At 39.8% G+C, this 21,584-nt stretch overlaps 1 protein-coding gene across 2 annotated transcripts; it reads right to left on the minus strand.

Annotated features, from left to right (window-relative positions):
• Positions 1 to 301: 301 nt before the first annotated feature.
• On the minus strand, positions 302 to 20,493 carry si:dkey-4e7.3 (uncharacterized protein LOC402865 homolog). 2 transcript variants are annotated; one of them, XM_057852408.1, is made up of 7 exons: positions 20,420 to 20,493; positions 18,815 to 18,894; positions 16,810 to 17,003; positions 13,608 to 13,787; positions 10,659 to 10,770; positions 10,439 to 10,575; positions 302 to 841 (listed from the first exon to the last, which is right to left on the minus strand). In XM_057852408.1, the coding sequence occupies exons 1-7, from the start codon at positions 20,461 to 20,463 to the stop codon at positions 494 to 496; spliced, it is 1,095 nt and encodes a 364-aa protein (XP_057708391.1). In that variant the 5' UTR covers positions 20,464 to 20,493; the 3' UTR covers positions 302 to 493. The 2 variants fall into 2 exon arrangements, with proteins under 2 accessions (XP_057708391.1, XP_057708393.1); XM_057852410.1 differs by lacking the exon at positions 20,420 to 20,493 and adding an exon at positions 20,223 to 20,293.
• Positions 20,494 to 21,584: the final 1,091 nt, after the last annotated feature.

The raw sequence follows: 21,584 nt of genomic DNA on the forward strand, positions 1-21,584 counted from the left end.
AAATAAACATGTTACTGTCCCACCAAATTATTTTTAAACATGAATAACGTAGAAAACACTTGTTTTTATTACATGTCCACTCAAATCCGCTCACTTTGTTGAGAACACTTACAATGAATGTCCACTCACACAACGGCTAACAAGCTTAACGATGTGTCAATCGTTGAGCTTGTTAAACATGTGGCCTCTTTCAAGTATAACGCTCCCAGGCTTCTCTGGCAATAAGACTCAATGAAATTATTTATGGTATTCATCTGTATAAATCTTGCCAATAATTTCCCAAAAAAATGATGAATCATGATTTATTCATGTAGTAAACGGACATTGCACTGTCCAAGACTTTATTTCTGAAGATTAAAAAAAAATATTTACATTTTTCAGCCTAGAAAATAATGTCCCATCACTGGTAAGTTAGTTTTTTTTAAAGAATAGAAATGGAATTTATTCCAAACATTTTCCAAATGATCTAGATCAGGTCCGCAATTCTTAGTAATTATTTCAAGGCTGCCATCATCATCTCCTTAAACTTCTCCATGTCAACCTTTTTCATGATGACAGCCTTGTGAGACTTGTTAAGAAGGCCCAGCGTATCCACCACCATCATGCCTCGAGTGTGCGTGCCCGTCAGTTCCACGGTGACCGGGCAGCGGTCGCTCTCGGTGACGAATGCGTCGTCTACCGCGGCGGCCACAGCGTACGAGTCGCATGACACAAAGCCGCTGCCGCCCACGAACTCTTTTTTTGAGCGTTCGCTGATCGATGCCTCCATGCTGTGGCGGAAGATGCGCGCCATGAAGCGAGCTTTGTGCGTTTGCTGCGCCAACCAGGTGTCGCAGAACTCCTGTTGCAACAACGGACAAAGATGAAGAGAACGTCAAGATGGTTGTATTTTAATATACTGTATATTTGGAGATAACATGCATACCTGTCAAGTTGTACGGTTTAGGCGTACACTGATTTTTACATGTGTACGCCGTACATTCAAGATCTGTACGTTTTTCGTGCATTACGTTTTTTTTTTCTCCGTTCGGATTTTGTCAGCGTTTCGGCAACGAGACAATGCGCGTTACTACGTTGGTTGAATGACGCGAGAAAAGTCAGACACAGAGAGAAGAGTGTTGTGACGCTGTAGCAAATGCGATGCTAGGCTAGGTGGCTCCAATATTTCCTGACTGTAGCAGACAGCCTACAATCTACGCCTAGATATCTATTGCTAATAGAACTACATTTGAAATGACAGACGGCGGCGTTAATAAACAGCCGCCATTTTGAAGCAGTAGACTTCTCAGGAAGGCTCTGTTGTAGTGAACGTTCCTAGCGAACTTAAGTACCTTTTTATCTAAAATACTCCTAAATCGGCAAAATCTTGACTTGAATCTATCTTTAAATGATGAAACAGTTTAAAAACTTTAACATGTCGAAAGTAGACAGGAGGGAACTAATGCAAAAACGGTAGCAATTTTAACAACTTTAACAGTTGATTCACATTAAACGATTTCCAAACATAGCAAAGGTTACTATGTTTTATTTTATTTTTTTTAATGGAAAAAAAAAACATGAAAGGTAACACCAGTTACTTTGCCAAGTAACTAATTAATAGGGTTGTTCCGATCATGTTTTTTGCTCCCGATCCCGATCGTTTTAGTCTGAGTATCTGCCGATCCCGATATTTCCCGATCCGATTGCCTTTTTGCTCCCGATTCAATTCCAATCATTCCCGATAATTTTTCCCGATCATATACATTTTGGCAATGCATTAAGAAAAAAATGAATAAAACTCAGACGAATATATACATTCAAAGTACAGTACACAGGTACTGTATTTGTTTATTATGACAAATCCTCAAGATGGCATTTACATTATTAACATTCTTTCTGTGAGAGGGATCCACGGATAGAAAGACTTGTGACTTTGTATATTGTGACTAAATATTGCCATCTAGTGTATTTGTTGAGCTTTCAGTAAATGATACTGTAGCCATGCCCAAATGCATGATGGGAAGTGGAACCATGACTGTGCGTAGAACTACCAATTGATATATCTTCTCTGCGTTGGGAAATAAGATAAGGTGTTAAGAAAACGATCAATTGCTACCTTGCTTCCTCACATTGCTTGCCATGATATTTCTAATCTTAGGGAGAGGGATTGTAAGGCTTTAGCCAATAAAAAAGGCTCCAAATGCTGCCAAAATTCACTCTACTCATTTTACGCTGCCTTTTATCTCTCTATATAGGTAAAACGGCGCCATTACAGATGGAGCGCGACAATGCGTGAGTGGGTCGTGCAGTGCATGCATTAATTGCGTTAAATATTTTAATGTGATACATTTTTTAAAAAATTAATTACCGCCGTTATCGGGATAAATTTGATAACCCTACCTTAAGCCTAAACTAAAGACTCTGGATGAGTGTAACATATTATGTCTGTAATGTTAAATACAATTAGAAGACGATTTAATTAAAAAATATATATATATATATATATATTTTTTTTAAAAAGGCATGGCCGATATTTTTTTGCCGCTTCCGATACTTTGAAAATGATGTGATCGGACCCGATCGATCGGCATCGATCGGGACATCTCTACTGATTACTCTTACCTTAGGGTAGCAGAGTTACTAACTCAATTACTTTTTGGGAGAAGTAATTTGTAACTAATTAATTTTTTAAAGTATGATTAACAACATTGGTCATAAAGATGAAGTCTGCAGAATGAAAAGTGACGAAAGCGGAGATTTCATTCTGCCAATTTGTTGCCGAACACAATTTGCCTGCAACTATTGCTGATCACTTCTCAGAATTAGCAAAAGAAATGTTACCTGACTCAAAGATTGCATCGGGAAGTTCATTTTACCAATTGACCTTTTCAATTTATAATTGGATACACTAACAAACTACCTTCAAGTCTAACTGAATTGCGAGCTGAAGTGCCATGAAGTGCAGCCATCAAGACATGATAGACATTTCCAAAAGTGCGACATACAATTATAACAAAAGTCACTGTTAAATTTTAGTTATCATGATGTAGCTGAAGATATTGATTTTTTGATTGCACCAGGTTATGTTACTAATATTAATGGGCAACTGAAGAGCTTTTCGGATTTTGCTCGAGTGTTTTACTCAGTTGAATTGTATTAAACGCATCATTCGCGTTCTCAAAAAGTCACATAAAAAAAAAAAATAATAATAATAATTGACCGCGTAGTTTTTGAGTTATGGCCATAGCAACACCATAGCAACGAGGGACGCGCCGCCCTGCCGACCACTACCTGATGACGTAACTTCCAGGGAGCCTCGCCACCACTCTGCACACGGAAATATAGCACCACGCTATACTCGCCATATATTGCAAACATTTTCTGGGTTTTACTCGCACGATTCATCATGCCATCTCGATGTGTAGCGATGAATTGCTCACACGAAGACTCGTAACTCTATGAGTGCTCCAAAACAACTTCTACTGCAAAGGTTTGGACCGTTTTTGTGAGCATGAATACAGGACCCCAATCGGCTCATTGTTTTCATCATTTCAGCGACGACAGCTTTGAAAACCTACAACAATGCAACCTTGGTTTTACAAAGACGTAAGTAGACCCTCTGATTCTAAAATTTGATGCACTTCTGTTGATAAACGAGGGGGAATCCTACTGCCTGTTTGTTGAAACGCGACATTTTTGTTGTTGTTGCTGTTGGCCTGTCATAAGTAGATAGGTTTGCTGACAGGTCGTCTACTCATGTGATTTTATTACTATATCAATAGTATTATGTAAATTCAAATTTCCCCAGCACCAAATAGGTCCTTGGCTCGTTGTTTCTCTCCCGTTCGTGAAGTGTAGAGCTGTCAACTGGCGTCATGACGACATCTGCTGTGTCAAGTAAATCATCATCATCTGACGCCTCAGGTTCAAACATGTAGGGATTAATTGTAGATCATCTTTCCTGGGAGCCTTTGCCATCGGTAGCGTCACGAAAGAGCGATCCTGAATGGTTACCTTTGGTGGAAATATCACTGGTATAGTCATTGCTGCTATGCTAGCTGTGGAAACTTCTGTTGTGTCGGGGAATTTACGTCACACTTCCTGGTTTGGGAAGGGACATTTAACGGAGTGCAAAAAAACTTAAAAAAAAAAAAAAACGCAAATTATCCTTGCAATTATGTGTTGATAATGTCATGGTTGTTTTGACGAACTCGTCCAAAGTTTATATTCGTAAAATTACACCAAAATCCGGAAAGCTCTTCAGTTGCCCTTTAAGGGTGTAATGGTACATGTATTTGTATTGAACCGTTTCGGTACGGGGTGCTCGGTTCGGAACGGAGGCGTACCAAACGAGTTTCTGACGTAATGTAACCCTTACTTTTCTTTTGAGGCTGTGAGTCGATCAGATTACAGTTTCTTTGTGTAGATTATATTTACTCTGTCTTCTCTACTATAATGAGGACCAACACGGTAGGACAGTATAACCCAGAAACGTCAACAGGGCGCGACAACGTGGCCGCCGCGGGAACGCAGTGAAACGTGGGCGTTAAAGTCAATCGGCCAATGCACACCAGTCGCAGTGCGGCCGCGTGTTAGACGCCTCCCAACACGACGCACGTGAAAAGAACGGCAGAGTTAATTATCTGACGCGAGACGCGACCCTGCTGCGTCAATACTACTACCGGTAGCTAGGATCGGGCAGACCGGAAGTCACTCGTGTAAAAATATGGTGAATCCGGTCGATTTTCAAACTAATATGCAATCGTAACCCGCTTCTTGAGTCCATCAGATCTCTTGAGTGGTAGATCGGGGCACAGTTGACTTGTCTTTGTTGATTTACTGCTGTCTTCTCTGCTATAGTTATAACCAGGCCCGGAGTGACTAATCGGGAGCTTCTGGACGATTCCAGAAGGGCCGGCCGGCCAGATGGGCCGGTCCGCGTTTTATTAAAAAAAAAAAAAAAAAATTACACTGTTATCATTTTTTGTTTGGTATTTATTTATGACAGTGTCACTGAGTATAACTTACATTCTGTTACCGCTGTCCCTGTGGGCCGTCTTAAAAAAAAAAAAAACAGTATTATTTTTTTTTCCAGACTCATCCTCACGTGTGCAGACGAAAAATACAGCATGCAGCTCCGCCCCCTAATTGTAGTCTGTATTGAGCCAAATTAGCTGCTATCTCGGTGCTCGGATGGATAAAAAGAGCAAGGGTGGCGCTGAAAAATAAGAATTAAAAAGAGAAAAGCACTCGTGAAAGAATCGGCAAAATGCGCGAAAATAGCTAATTTTTTTCATGCAACGACCTTGCTGCCTCAAACTACAGAGGATTACAACGAAAGTGGTAAGGCCAGATGGCGAATAAAATGCAACTTGCACCGTGTGATACGACAATATGTAATTGTGGAAACTTTGGCTTCTTGTAGCACCTCACAAGGGATATGTAGCAGCAAGCATTAGCCATAATGAACACACCACAGGTGCAGAGCTGGAAGGTAGGATTGCCATGTCGTTCAGCGAGTGAACATTAGAATTAATATAATCAATTACGTGGCGTTTTTAAAGTGGAAATGGAAAATGGATAATAGTATCATTAGAAGTTGTTACAATGTGCAATACGTATTCTTTATTTTTCATATTGTTATGTTGCTATGTTTGTTTTATCTGTAAGCACTCATTTTGTTAATATTTGATGTTGCAGAAAAGGTCTTATTTATTCATTTATTTTGGGGCTGCCAAAATTATCGCGTTAACGGGCGGTAATTAATTTTTTTAATGAATCACGTTAAAATATTTGACGCAATTAACGCACATGCCCTGCTCAGACAGATTTAAATGACAGTACAATGACATGCCCACTTGTTAATTGTGCTTTATGGAGTTTTGCCGCCCTCCGCTGGCGTTTGGGTGCGACTTATTTTATAGGCTTCAGCACCCATGAGCATTGTGTAAGTAATTATTGACATCAACAATGGCGGGCTACTAGTTTATTTTTTGATTGAAAATTTTACAAATTTTATTAAAACGAAAACATTAAGAGGGGTTTTAATATAAAATTTCTATAACTTGTACTAACATTTATCTTTTAAGAACTACAAGTCTTTCTATCCATGGATCGCTTTAACAGAATGTTAATAATGTTAATGCCATCTTGTTGATTTATTGTTATAATAAACCAATACAGTCCTTATGTACCTTATGTTGAATGTATATATCCATCTTGTGTCTCATCTTTCCATTCCAACAATAATTTACAGAAAAATATGGCATATTTTATAGATGGTTTGAATTGCGATTAATTACAATTAATTTTTAAGCTGTAATTAACTCGATCAAAAATTTTAATCATTTGACAGGCCTAATTTATTTTTCAAATGTATCATTTAATATAGTTTTTTTTTAAATCCATTTTTAAATTTGTTCAAAATATGTTGTGTTGCACTTGTTAAAATAAAGCCACCTTGTTAAACAACCATGACCTGCACTGAATTGGAATACACAGAATTACAGTACACGGCTTTAGAGAACACTGAACTTAACACGTGTATGCATAATGACATAATTTTAAATGAGTGGGCCGGTCTGAGGCATGAAATTCCAGGGCCGAAAATGAGTCCCACTCCGGCCCTGGTTATAACCAACACGGCTCCATGTTCAATCCAAAACCTTCCTACCACAACAAAACAAGTAGGAACTAATATTCACATAGGAACTAAAGTTATACAACATAAAATATACAATATAAATGAATACTACATCACATTTGTAAAATATAAACACATCATAAATAATAGCCCATTTAAATGAAAATAAATTGAAATGAGCTAAAACACCTGTAATTAAATAATAAGAATAATACACAGATCCTGCGTACACAGTTAAATCTATTAATTTCTGTGTGGCGTTTTAACTTGAGAAAATCCACCAATAAAGTTTTCCAAAACCGTTCATAAGAAAAAAAATGATTCATTGAGGCATTTACATGTTAAAATCTTTGTCATTGGGATTGCTTTTCTCTTTAGCACAGGACTTCTTTTTTCTTCTTTCAGAAAGAAAGCTGACCAATACGCGGGGTCTGAAAGGCAAATTCTTGTTGGATTATCTTTAAATACCCGCTACTTTTTGAGCAGAATTCTAGCTTTGTATAGGCTAATGTTCCTATTGTTCAAAGCACAAATGTGTGTTAGAAACAGTGGTGCACATAATTTTTTTGCCCAGGTTCTCAGAGGAGGACCTGGAGATGTGACTTGGTCCTCATTGAGCTTGAGAGCCGACCCGCCTGATGCGATAAATTTATGACAAGCTTTACTTAGAGCCAATTAAGTTTAATTAATTATATTAACAATTAATGCTTGATTAACATCAACTGGCACAACAAAATTGCCATTACTTTGAAGTGAAATGTAAAGAAATAAGAAGCACCAATTCAAAATAAAGGGCATTATGCGGCTCCCACATTAACTCCAAGCCTTTTTAAAAGTGGGATGTCCTCCTCATAAGACCTTATTGAACGTGCCTGTTTAGCTTTGTAAAATGCGAGCAAAAACACGTTTGTCAGTGCATGTCGCTGTTCATTACCTTTATTCCGCCACTTGTCCATAGGGCGAGCGGGGTCCTGTTTGACATCGATAGTTTGCTTAATTGCCACATGCTCTCTGTTTTTTTCGTGCTTTTCAAAGTTTGGATGGCTGAAATTCTTTGACCCTACATAAAATGCGCTGCTCTTATCGGCGACATTGGGATTCTCACGGCACATTTTGTACCGCATTTCCGTGCGAGCATCATTTGCTTCTAGCCATGGTACCTCCTGTAGCCACTTTTCAGCAAAAGTCCTTTTTTTCGGTAGCTCCGGTGACGTCTCTGTCGTCTGTCTGTCTTTTGACGGGGGAAGTAATTTAGTGATGGCCAAATGAAGCCTCATGAAGCAATGAAGCTTTGCAGCCAATTGGTTTGCACATGTAGCAAAGCTTCATGGTGCTTCATTTACCCTATGGCGCCATCAAGTGGTCTAGAAGCCCAAGAGGTCAACATTGTTAAGAATTCAATGGCTATTTGCTTAAGACAAAGATATGAATGTGCTTGTGTTAGTAATTTAGTATGTGAACAAAATACAAGTGCTATGGGTAATTTGTTATTCATTTTTATTTAGAAATAATAGCTTTCCCACAGTGGCTGGCTTTAAACATTTTCTTTTTTTTGGGAAAATACTTCACCAGCTTTAGAAAATATTCTTTCACAAGGCACAGATGCAGAGAAATGTGAGTGCCAGTTTATATACATTTGGGTAGGTATTCTTTTGTGCCTCCCAGTACACTAATGGATTGTTCATTCTGTTGATGTTTGGTTCAGATAGGTACACACACACACACTCACATTTATATTAAAGTAGTTTTTCTCCCTTACCTTATTGAAAGCAATCAAATCAAAATGTTCCCATACAGGGGAGGGTCGCTCTTTTCGCGCAGGTTCCATCGCAAGCAAAGGACAAGGCTCGAAAAAAGATTGCACTGGTTGCACTGTTGCGCACAGATGTAACAAGTACAGGAGCCCGAAATCCACAAAATGTGAGATAACAGGCGATCGCCATTGCGTTTTGCAACCAATTTATACCGTAGTCTGTCCTGTTTTTGCAATGTGCGCCAAACGTTGGATCACTTCCGAAGCACTCACGAGATTCAGCCGGCCGCCGGCGAGGCTTCCCACGTCATCATTTCCGGAATGAAGCGCGCCTCGCTACAAGCTTCGTGGAAACCCCCCTCCCATTACTCGACACAAGCTTCGGAACCTCGGCTCATTTCGTCCCATCACTAAAGTAATTACTCAGTGTGGCCTGCCTCTTCAAAATTTTGAGAAGTTATTTTCTCGTGTCCGCCGCAAATCCAGTGGTCAGCCATCGGTACGCAAAAGCGTATGGAAGCCGTTGAGGGCCAGCGCATTTGTCTACGTCCAGTCCGCATGCGCGCATGCGGACCACTTATGTGCACCCCTGGTTATAAACAACTAGCACATTTATATTTTGCTTTTTTTTTTCCTTACTGTACCAAAAATGAACCGAACCATGACCTCAAAACCGAGGTACGTACCGAACCGAGATTTTTGGGTACCGTTACACCCATATAGACCCCAATCACTTGATGTCACAACTTCGCCCCCCTGACTGGTGCGGCCTTATTGTCCGTCAGCTCATCGTGTTTACATATTACCGCCACATACATTCCTCCTATTACTGCTTGTCTGAGGAATCACCGCCTAGTAAACAAACCCAAAAACCTTCCTGACAATCGTTAACATTGATTAATCAAAATGGTGAAGGGATGTGCGGTTGGTTGCAGTAACAGAGAAGATAAACGGTCATTTTAGTTGTTGCTTTGTGCCCATTGTTAAAAGGGCAAATCTCGAAAGCAGCACGGTTTGTTTATCTCGGTCCATGATGCGTTTGTGTCGACAGCCGTTAGACAGCGGCGAAAACAATATGATGCCAACACGATCACAGACATCATCAGACGGAGACTACAAAGCTCGTCGCCACGGTCGCGCAGCAAGAAGGGGAGCGCGACAAGAGGTGTTGTGCCGAAAAATAGCCGCCTGCGTGAAATGTCCCCACTGACGGGAGCGGCCACACGGAAACGACCGTGAATATGTATTATTTTACTCTGCCTGAACTAATAAATGTCATACCTGTGTGTTTGTCATTGGGATATGGTCGTGAAAACCGGTTGACTAATACATTTCTGTTCAAAGATGGTTATATGGCCCAGTCCACGATTTGTTACTAAAATACTTTACTAATATTTTGTGTAATTTAATTATTTAAAACTGATCTTACAGTCGTACATCTGTTACTGTAATGCGTCCATTAAAACATTTGATGTTTTCACGTCAATAAAGAGTTATAAATAAGCGCTCCCGGCAGGGGGAACATTTCACGCGGGGCAGCTATTTTTCGGCACACACACTGGCCCGTTGTCGATCAAATTTCATTTTACGATCGTGACAACGGTGACGCTCAGCTGACCAAATGTCGGTTTATATTCGGGACGGTATCGATTTTGGGTACCCGACTCCTCATCGTGACATAAAATGGCGTATGATTGGAAATTTTGTGGTCTCAGGACGAGCTCTGACGCACGGGACGGGACCGGACGGGAGGAAATTTTGAGTTTTATATTTGTTTAATATTGCACACTATATAGAACATTGTAAGATTAGTCACCAATTTGTAAGGGCATACGTCACTATTTGTAAGATTGCCAAAGGCTTCGGGTTGACAGGAATGTACATGCTGTTTATTGGATGGTGACAATCTTTGTACAAACAACTGCCTACACTTACAAATGCCTTACCTCTGTCTGCAGTTTCATAAATGCTTATTTTGGAGCTCAAACTAGCGATTATTTTTTATTATTTGATTCCTTCAATTCGATTAGGTACGTCAAATGAGTGACTTCTTAAGTGCTCACCCAGGACAGTTTGCTGTAGCACGTAAACTCCCAGCATGCCAAGTAGGTGGGACACTGATAGTCATTCAGCACGATGTATGCCGCCTCTGGATCAGCTGCGAAGTTGAACTCTCCGCACACTGTGGTGTTCCCTCGAGCTACGCAAACAAATCAAAAACGTGTCATTTCTTAACAATACACAGTAATCGATGGCCTACTTGCTTACTCCTTGACTACTGACATTCAGTGTTGCCTCCCATGATGTAGAGCCCTCGCAGCTTATTCGGTAAGGATGGATCCAACCTCACGGCCAAAGCCAGGTTTGTGAGTGGCGCCATAGCAACCAAGGATACCTGGCGGGGACATAGTATAACTGCACAATTTGCAACTAGTGTTGCACCGATTCCATTTTCATGCCACTCCCATCGGCGGATGCCAATACTGTTCCGTTACCACCGTTACTAAGAAAACAAGTAGAATATATTTGAAGAATGGGTAGTTGGACTTGGAGTGATTGGAATTTGCAGCGCCAAGACAACGGGCAGATACAGTGGGGCAGATAAATATTTAGTCAACCACCAATTGTGCAAGTTCTCCTACTTGAAAAGATTAGCGAGGCCTGTAATTGTCAACATGGGTAAACCTCAACCATGAGAGACAGAATGTGGAAAAAAAAAAAACAGAAAATCACATTTTTTGTTTTTTAAATAATTTATTTCCAAATTAGAGTGGAAAATAAGTATTTGGTCACCTACAAACAAGCAAGATTTCTGGCTGTCAAAGAGGTCTAACTTCTAACGAGGCTCCACTCGTTACCTTTATTAATGGCACCTGTTTTAACTCAGTATCGGTATAAAAGACACCTGTCCACAACCTCAGTCAGTCACACTCCAAACTCCACTATGGCCAAGACCAAAGAGCTGTCGAAGGACACCAGAGACAAAATAATACACCTGCACGAGGCTGGGAAGACTGAATCTGCAATAGTTAAAATGCTTGGTGTAAAGAAATCAACTGTAGGGGCATTTATTAGAAAATGGAAGACATACAAGACCACTGATAATCTCCCTCGATCTGGGGCTCCATGCAAGATCTCACCCCGTGGTGTCAAAATGATAACAAGAACGGTGGGCAAAAATCTCAGAACCACACGGGGGGACCTAGTGAATGACCTACAGAGAGCTGGGACCACAGAAACAAAAGCTACTATCAGTAACACATTGCGCCGCCAGGGACTCAAATCCTGCACTGCCAGACGTGTCCCTGTGCTGAAGCCAGTACACGTCCAGGCCCGTCTGCAGTTTGCTAGAGAGCATTTGGATGATCCACAAGAGGACTGGGAGAATGTGTTATGGTCAGATGAAACCAAAATAGAACTTTTTTGTAGAAACACAGGTTCTCGTGTTTGGAGGAGAAAGAATACAGAATTGCATCCGAAGAACACCATACCCACTGTGAAGCATGGGGCTGGAAACATCATACTTTGGGGCTGTTTTTCTGCAAAGGGACCAGGACGACTGATCTGTGTAAAGGAAAGAATGAATGGGGCCATGTATCGAGAAATTTTGAGTGAAAATCTCCTTCCATCAGCAAGGGCATTGAAGATGAGACGTGGCTGGGTCTTTCAGCATGACTATGATCCCAAACACACAGCCAGGGCAACAAAGGAGTGGCTTCGTAAGAAGCATTTCAAGGCCCTGGAGTGGCCTAGCCAGTCTCCAGATCTCAACCCCATAGAAAAGTGAGTGGAGTGAGTTGAAAGTCCGTGTTGCCCAACGACAGCCCCAAAACATCACTGCTCTAGAGGAGATATGCATGGAGGAATGGGCCAAAATACCAGCAACAGTGTGTGAAAAGCTTGTGAAGAGTTACAGAAAACGTTTGGCCTCCGTTATTGCCAACAAAGGGCACATAACAAAGTATTGAGATTAACTTTTGGTATTGACCAAATACTTATTTTCCACCATGATTTGCAAATAAATTCCTTAAAAATCAAACAATGTGATTTTCTGTTGTTTTTTTTCCACATTGTCTCTCATGGTTGAGGTTTACCCATGTTGTCAATTACAGGCTTCTCTAATATTTTCAAGTGGGAGAACCTGCACAATTAGTGGTTGACTAAATACTTATTTGCCCCAATGTAAGGGTGATAACTACTACAGGATGTCTGCTGACTACGGAAGCCCCACGCGCGTGTCATGCAACTGACTGAGCGAGATTGACGCTGACGGAGCGAGACATGCAGGGGATGGCCTAGATATCTACAAGCCCATGTCCAGGACCACCAAATCCCACCATCAGCTCTTCTGGTAACCAACAATGGACAGTCCAGAACAATGAAAGGACATCCACTCATCCCACAAGGAACATCTGATAACTGAGGAACCCATTGGACACTCAGCACTCACGTGGCGCTGCGGCTGGCAAAATCCTCAACTCTCGTTGCCCAGACAACATTAACGTCCGAACTCTCCTGCCCAATCCACAACAGACGATAACCCTAAACAGCACCACAACACACCCTTCTTACGGAGCATAGCCCGGCTCCCAAGAGTCTGTTTTTTTTGTTGACCTGTGGATTGGTGACCCTGGATCCAGCCTTCCTTTTCGTTTGGGTTTGTTTGCTGTTTTTGCCTTGCTGTCTGATTGCTGTTGACCTGGAATAAATGGTCAAGTTGTGTTTTGAAGCCTTTTCCAGCTTTTAAAATGGAGTCAGTACAACGGGTTAAAACTAAGGTGAACGGGCGGAGTTTGGCCTTTTGGCTCGGTTGTTGAGTTGCACCGGCCCAAGTCGTTGAAATTGCATTAGCGTGGTTCCGGTGGTTCAGCTGGCGTGATTCCGGCAATCTGGCTAAAAGGTAATTTCAAATAACTTCTACATTCACTTTGAAGGCAACATGCATCTTGGCCCAAAACCGATGTGGATATTATTCGATAACATTTTAAAACGCTTATATCTGCTTATATTATCAGCTACCCCATAATACTGGACAACTCTACTTATAGGTTTTGTCATTTTCTGTGTTTAAGCATTACTTTCAACGTCAACTTTTTTTTTTTTTTTTTTTTAATATTAGTTTGAAGAAATTTGCTTGAAAGCAAAGTTTCGAATCACATTTATTGGGAATGATCCGATACAACACTGATGTCATCAGAAGGTACAAGTGTGGCTGAAGTTCTGCACGCTCACCTCTCCCGGATTCTCGTTGACAATTCTGATCATGGCCGACACTGCGCCCTCGTCCTGCACCAGGTCCAGTCCGGGAGCGTTCGGGTCGGGTGCGTCACCGAGGCCGTCCTGTCCGTGGAAGTGGCTAGCGTTTATTGTGTTGCCAAGGAGGGGCTTGGCAGCACCTTTGAACACCGGAATCTAGCACATGAAGAGAATAGAGTTCTAATTTCATGGTCAGAGGTGTTTTGATGACACAGTAAGGAAAAGTCAAATAGTTATTCCTATAAAATTGCTACGTTTTTCTCTTTTTATTATATTATTTTTTTCTTTCCATTGGTTTTGAAAAGAACATGAATCTGCTAATACATTTAAAGGACAAGCAAGTCATTATCAGAGAGTCCCTAAACCAGGGGTCGGGAACCTTTTTGGCTGAGAGAGCCATGAAAACCACATATTTTTAAAAGTAATTCTGTGAGAGCCATACAATATTTTTAAAACTAAAAATACAAGTAATATGTGCATTTTATGTAATTTTAACACTTTGAAAGTACAATAAGTCTCTGAATTCTTTTTAAATAATAATTAGATAATATTACAATAGTTATTTTAATATTTTGTTGTGTCCACAGAAAGATTCAACCTATGTTTAAAATGTTTAATCTTATTTCGTTGTGTTTGTGCAAAATACACAAGTTTCAGTCTAAAAAGACTGTTGTACTTACGGTTTTAAACCAGTAGGGGGCAGTGTTGGCTTCTTGGCGTGCATGGGCAATAACTGTCCGCATTTGAGAGCGAATAAGAAAAGTCGTCTGTGCAGCAATGCGAGATGGACGTTGTTAAAAGTTTTTTTTTTCTTGTTTCAGGTGAGAAAAAGAGTATAATTTGACTGTGTATATTAGCGGATTGCTTTATTTTAGGATGGTTGTGATATGTATTGTGTGTTAATTTAGTTCAGAAATATGTTGATCTTTAAGTATGTTTATGTATGATTGCAGATGTGTTCGTAATGGCGCGCGGACAACGAGTGGATGCTAGTAGTATCTAAAATGCAGAAGTTAAATGACACCAAAAAAATGTGTTTATTAATATAATTATATAATGATTAGCATTTTAGAGCGAATAAGAAATGAGCCGTCTGTGTGCAGCAATGCGAGGCGGACGTTGTTGTTTTTATCTTGTTTCAGCTGTACAAGAAAAATGGAAATAAAACAAAATTAAATGTGTAGCAACAGACTGAAGCATTTCATCTCTGTCTGCACCAAGCTACGGATGCATAGCTATTATTTAAACCAACTGCCAGACGCATCATCAGACTTTTGCGTTCTCCACTGCCACACCTGTCCCGAATGTCGCCTGATCACTGGCAAAGGAAAAAATGTGAGCGCCCCTTACTGGTTTCTAATTTTAATGCTTCCCCTGTGGCCCTTACGCCCGCCCGTTTTCCCCAAGGTTTCTAGGGCCCTCTCATAACTAGGGATGGGAATCGAAATCCGATTCCAATTCGGAACCGGTTCCGAGTGTTTCGAGGCCTCGACATCACAATGAAAAAGCCTTAACGATCCCTTTAACGATTCCTAAAGACCCATATTGCGTCGTGACGTGTCTTGTTGTCCAGACGCATCAAACTAGCATGGCGCCAAGAACCACTCGCTCCAAAGTTTGACTACACCTCACCAGGAAAGAATGTGAAAATGAAAGGTTACGACGGGTAAGCACGAGCATTGCAGCCATAAACATCACAATGACAGCACGTAGGTTCAAACGCTCGAAAGTGTGTCTTCACGAGGAAAAATTACAACAAAGCGACTTGCAGTCATTGGAAGGTGGAGATTTGCTGACTATATTCAACCATCACTTGAAGAGTGAAACTAGGAATAGAAATGAAACAAATCAATTTCGTCCCCAATAACAAACAGGTTTGCATCAACGTAAATCAGCGATGATGAGCTGCTAATAACAGTATGGTTAGCATTCGTTCGCTAGCATTAGCACATCGTTCAAACCACTACACAACTGGATTTAAGTGTCCGATCGCGAGTGGAAACACAACAACAACACAAAAGATGATACATACAGGCGTTGCCTCTGTAGATATTAACATTAACAAAGAACGTTGGCTCGTAGAAGTGTTTCCCTCTCTCACTAACTCACCCACTCACTTGGATGCGGCATTTCTTCTTTGGGTGTAAGCGTGCTCTTCTTCACGTGAGCGCGTTCTTCTTCAAGTGAGAAAGCGCAAGGGCGCCCCCACTTGAGCGTGTAAGCGCCACAAAAACTAAAAGGCATGCAATTCAATGTAATGGTAAAATAATACACTTTAATCCAGCAGTCCCCAAACTGCGGCCCGCGGCCCAAATACGGCCCGCCTCCACACTTGGTCCGGCCATTTTGAATTTTTTTTTTTTTCTCAATCGTGTTATTTTCTAGGCTTTTCCTTGAAGCATTCAGAGAGGGTTATTTGGTTATTATCTATTTAATTAATAGTGTTTTTATTATTAATTATTATTATTATTATTATTATAAAGAATCCAGAAAGGGTTATTTGATTGTGGCTTTCTGAAAAACAATAATTTTTTTACATTTATGCACTTCTGCAATCGTCACACTTTTTCTTTTACAAACTGACCCCGGCCCCTCATCAGAGAAGGGAAAAGTTATGTGGCCCTCACAGGAAAATGTTTGGGGACCCCTGCTTTAACACATATTGCCAAAGGCAGAACAAAAACCTATCTGCCAATATATACCAATATTTTTTATTTCTATTAGATAAATGTTTCAGTAAAATGTTACACATTCTTGTGTATTTGCCACTTATTGCCACAGTTAACATTGAGGCTTTGGGCCTCTTTTGATCTCGTTGTGAGTTTGTAAGGTTGTGACTTCTGATTAAACAAACTCGATGACAATCAAAACGTTTGTTCTTCTTTTTCCCCAAATTAGAATCGATAAGAGAATCGATAAAGAATCGAATCGTTAAGCAATATCGATAATGGAATCGGAATCGTAAAAATCCTATCAATTCCCATCCCTACTCATAACATAATGAAACTTTTTTTTTTTTTTTTTAACTGAAGATTTGTCTGCGAGCCAGATGCAGCCGTCAAAAGAGCCATAGGTTCCTGACCCCTGCCCTAAACGTTGCGAGTGCAGTAAACTGTACTCATATGAGGCAGCCTCTTCCAAATCAACACATTTCAAATCCCATCCATAAGTGACTAACCTCAAGCCTGTCGCAAGCCTGCAAAACACGTAGTGTGTTCCTGCACACGTTCTCCACCGTGGTGTTCCCATGCACGCATGTCACCCCTAGCAGATCCACATTTGGGGCTGCCAGCGCCAGCATGATAGCCTGTGCGTCATCCACGCCGCAGTCCACGTCCACCAGCAGCTTCTTCCTCATTCCGGAAGCGTTTTCTGCACAATTTAGCCAGGACAACAGCACAAATAGTAACTTAACGGAAGCCAGCAATTCCTAAGAACTGTTAAGTTCAATTGTTATCAGTAAAACTCGCCGTTTAATTCTATTAAAAATAGAGTTGAATTCAAAGATGTTTTCTTATTTTTTTTCTATATTAAGTGCAGTGTTAATCATGTTCTAACAAAGCATAATCGTGGTGTACTTTAATGTGGGTAATCAGTGTTGGGAGTGTTCATTTTGTAACCAAACAAGTTCAAAGTTCAGTCCGGATAATATAAAACGAACTAGTTCAGTTCATAGTTCAGAATTGAATTTTTAAAAATAAATTCATAGTTCCAAAAACAAAATCATTCATGAAAGGGTTATAGCAGGGGTGTCCAAACTTTTTGCAAAGGGGGCCAGATTTGGTGTGTTAAAAATGTGGGGGGGGGGGCGACCTTGGCTGACTACCTTTATGTAGAATAATATATTTAAGCAAATTTTAGCAAGCCATTCTGTGTGTTACATTTGATTTTTTTTTTTTTTTTTAAATAATAATTTCAACAATCTCGCAACTAGCCTTTGTGGCATTCTCTTTCGACTCTTGGGCTCTTGCGAAATACTGCTGCTGTGAAATTAAACTAGCTTTAAGTTTGTTCGATTTCGCGCTGCGTTTCTTCCCTGTAATACTGTCGTACATGTCAGCTTGTCTTGTTTGGTAAATATCGCCTCACATTGAACTCTTTAAAAACAGTGACCGTCTCTTTGCAAATGAGGCAGACACAGTTGTTGCGTATTGTAGTGAAGAAATAGTCCAATTTCCACCAATCCTTGAAGCGTCGGCCTTTCACAGTCAACTTTTTTTGTTGATTGTCGCCATTTTAGAAAATTGGGAGTAAAGGGTCACACAGGGTAATGTTGCTTAGAGTGCTGCTGCCTTTTAGTGGGTAAATGAGGAGCAGCATTTAGTGTGTAAGCTACTTCACATGCTGGTGGCAGTACTGCTGACCAAATTATTAAGTCAGTGTGTGGGCCAAATGTTATTGATTTTATGACAGAGGCTGGGGGCCGAATGAAATTTGACCACGGGCCGCATTTGGCCCCCGGGCCGGACTTTGGACATGCCTGGGTTATAGGCTGCATGTAAACTTAGTCAGCAGGGGGCGCAACTACTCATTTTTATAGGGTATGCGAAATGAAAAATGCCCGCAGACATTTTTCTTTCTTGTGGGCAAAGAGCCAATATAAATTGTGTCGATGAATCATATATTTTCTTTAAACAAACTAAACAACGAAATCGAATAAGGAGGAGGAAGACTGTAATGAATCAGTTTTTGTTATCAAACAATTGTTAATAAATACAATCTGGTACACCATAGGTCTGCAAAGCTGTAATTGTTGCAAAATGAGCATTCTTTGATGAAAGCAAAGTGTGAAGGAGAAAATTATTTAAAATAAAAATCCTTATTTCCAACCTTGTCAATAACTTGACTATATTTTCTATTTATTTTGAAACTCATTTTAAAAATAAAAGTGTGACTTTTGATGGACAACACAAAATTGTCTGGGTGACCCCAAACTTTTGAATGGTACTGTATAAGTAAAATAAAAAAAAATTTAAAAAACGTGAGCGGGAGTAATTTTGACTGCGACCTGGAGTGATCAGGTCGGGGGCGGGAATTCCTTGTGACGGCGCCCCCTGTCGGCTCGCACCCATACTCGGCGCATTCGCTGCTTAATGTGTAATTGTGCCACTGGTAGCCAGTGTAGTCATGATGGTATTACTTGGTATTTGGTGTAAAATGATTGAGAACTCTTATAAACTTACCTTTTGAATATGAAAATGAACTGAAGCTGCGTTTTGCTGGTGCAATCAGAGAACGAAAACAAAGATCACTTCTTCGAAACCTTTGGATGGCAAAAAAAAAAAAAAGTAAATATATATATTTTTTTTTTAGTAATTTTCATATCATTACAAGAACAGTGTTGGATGATTTAATGTTTCATAATTTTTTCAGGGTTTAGGTTTTGTGTGTGTGTTACAGACACATAAAAAGTCAGAAAATTTAGAAGAATATTTTTACATGAAAAGTAATAAGTCATAGAATAACAACAACAACAAACTTATTTGTATTTTTTAATTATCGTAATTCTCGGATTATAAGGCCCACCAGATGAAAAGCCGCCGCCCACCAAATTAGACATGAAAATAGCATTTATTCATAGATAAGCCGCACTGGACTATAAAATGCAGCAGTCCTCACTGTATTATGGGATATTCATACCAAAACATATTAACCGGTAACACTTTATTTGACAGCGACATCATAAGACTGTCACAAGACCAAATAAAACATCATGAAGCTCTGAACCAATTGACTGCAAAACCTCATTGCTTCAAGAAGCTTCATTTGGCCATCACTGCTCCCTTGGGGGAGACAGTCAACCTCTGCTGCCATCTGCTGTCAACACTGTTTTCGTCTAACATGCCTCCTAGCATGAATTGTGGCGCTACAGACAAAATTCATGTTCTGAGCTAATTATTTCTGCAGTTACTGTTCCAGTTGTTTCATTAATTGCTCTTTATGATATTTGGTAACACTTTGTTTGACCATGGCGCCATAGACTGTTATAAGACAATCATAATCATGACATGACACTGTCATGAGCATTAATGAATGCTTATAACAAATGTCATTTTGTGTCATCCGGGAAATTATCTCACTTTTGAATGGATGCAAAAGATCCTCACTAGGCATAAATGGAGTTAGTGACATAACGCCAGTTAGTTAGTGACGCTGCTGTCAAATAAAGTGTTACCTATTAACCCAAATAAATGAACAAATAAATTGCACTGGACTATAAGCCGTAGGATTCAAAATGAGGGGGAAAAGGTAGTGGTTTGTAGTCCGAAAATCACGATATGACTTTCTTCCCTGTAATATTCAATGCTTATTCAGCTTGAAAACAATTTTAAATATCGTCCAAACAAATAAAACATGTCAGTATTATGACAATTCATTTCGAAAGATAAAATCGTTACAACAATAGCGTTTTAGGGAGAGAAAAATATTAGAAAATGATTGGGTAGTAATAAAAAGTACTATGTAAAATATAGTGTCTCGTTTATGTTTATAATGTCCACTAAACGGCTTAAAATACTGTTGTAGCTTTATATAGAACATTTTCGTGGTAACCAATTCAAAAATAATTATTTCCCATTTAAACTTACTCACAAATCAAACGCTGGCAGCTGTTCAGTGATTGCATTTAATATATAACTTATTATTTCCTGCTTATGTCCTTTTCACGCGTGTTTATTTACCCCAAAACATGTAACCCACATGCCGAAACTAAAATAGAGAAGGCCTGATGCACATAGAGAATCGAAGAAATTCCTAATTAAGAAAAAAGAATAAGGAATTAGGATTACCTCCGTGCAAAACTGCGGCAAAAGAAGACTGCACACAGCGCCATGCAAGGAGGAGATCGAAGGTTAAGTAAAAGAGTCAGAACTCCCACTTTGCTTTTCTGGCTGCTGAAAAGCAAGCCACTATTAGCGTCTTCAGAATTTGGAAAATGTACATATTCAATTATTTACAAGTGATTTACTCTATTCTAATACGTTGTAACATATTGTTTGGGTTGTAAAATAATAACCTATCCATCATTAAAAAAAAAAGAACTAATCCATCTATCATTTCCTTACGATAGACGAGCTATGTGAAAGAATTACGACACTTCCGGGTGCTGCCTTAAAGCAAAACACACTTGTGTTTCGATATGTCTTATTATTTTACTTTGTTTTCTCCCCACATTCATGTATGTTAATTTTAGACAATAGTCAAATGTAGCAGCCTTGCAGCGTTTCCCAATTGAGTCATGCATTTATTTTACATCAGGAAAAATCTTTACCACGCACAAAAAAATATGACAAAAATTAACAATTCTACAGTGGTGAATCTCGTCTCACCTCACTTTTCGATGTGAAATCTGGGCTTGATTTGTTGAACATCAAATTGGTACACTCGCAGAATGCCATGAATGCCTTTATATGAATGGTTACAGGCCCTGGTTACAGGTAGATAAGATGGGTAGAGTATTGGTTCTTCTGCCATCTGCTGGAAGAGTATCCAATCGTTCTGTCTGGCACTATTTTGATGAACGAAAAAGAGCCAAATTGGCGCAAAAAAACCCAAAACAACACTATGTCTGGAGCCGGAAAAAAAATAAAAATTGAAGGCAACACATGCTGTATGTATCCATATTAGCTTACTATCAAAATGACTAAATTGGCTTCAAATACAGCCTTCATGATTACCGTATTTTCCGCACTATAGGCGCACCTGAAAGTCTTCAATTATCTCAAAAGCTGACAGTGTGCCTTATAATCCGATGTGCCTTGTATATAGATAAATATTATTTAATCATGACATGACATAAATGAGTCCAGGCGTTCTACTTTGCAGCATGCATTCGCACATTGACGTGACTCATCATCGTCAGACTCGGATAACTGCAGCAGCTGGGGAAACCTCCATGCCGTCCGTGGAATAAAATAGATAATAAATATTGGTGGAAACGGATTATGTTACACA

The sequence above is a fragment of the Corythoichthys intestinalis genome, chromosome 12 (genome assembly GCF_030265065.1).
Source record: "Corythoichthys intestinalis isolate RoL2023-P3 chromosome 12, ASM3026506v1, whole genome shotgun sequence".
Classification (NCBI taxonomy): Eukaryota; Metazoa; Chordata; class Actinopteri; order Syngnathiformes; family Syngnathidae; genus Corythoichthys; species Corythoichthys intestinalis.

Coding starts and splice junctions, on each gene's coding strand:
- si:dkey-4e7.3 (XM_057852408.1), bottom strand. CDS start 20,463: ATGGCGCTGTGTGCAGTCTTCTTTTGCCGCAGTTTTGCACGGAG. Junction 18,895..20,419: donor TGCCGCAGTTTTGCACGGAG/GTAATCCTAATT, acceptor TGCCATCCAAAG/GTTTCGAAGAAGTGATCTTT. Junction 17,004..18,814: donor TTCATTTTCATATTCAAAAG/GTAAGTTTATAA, acceptor TAAATTGTGCAG/AAAACGCTTCCGGAATGAGG.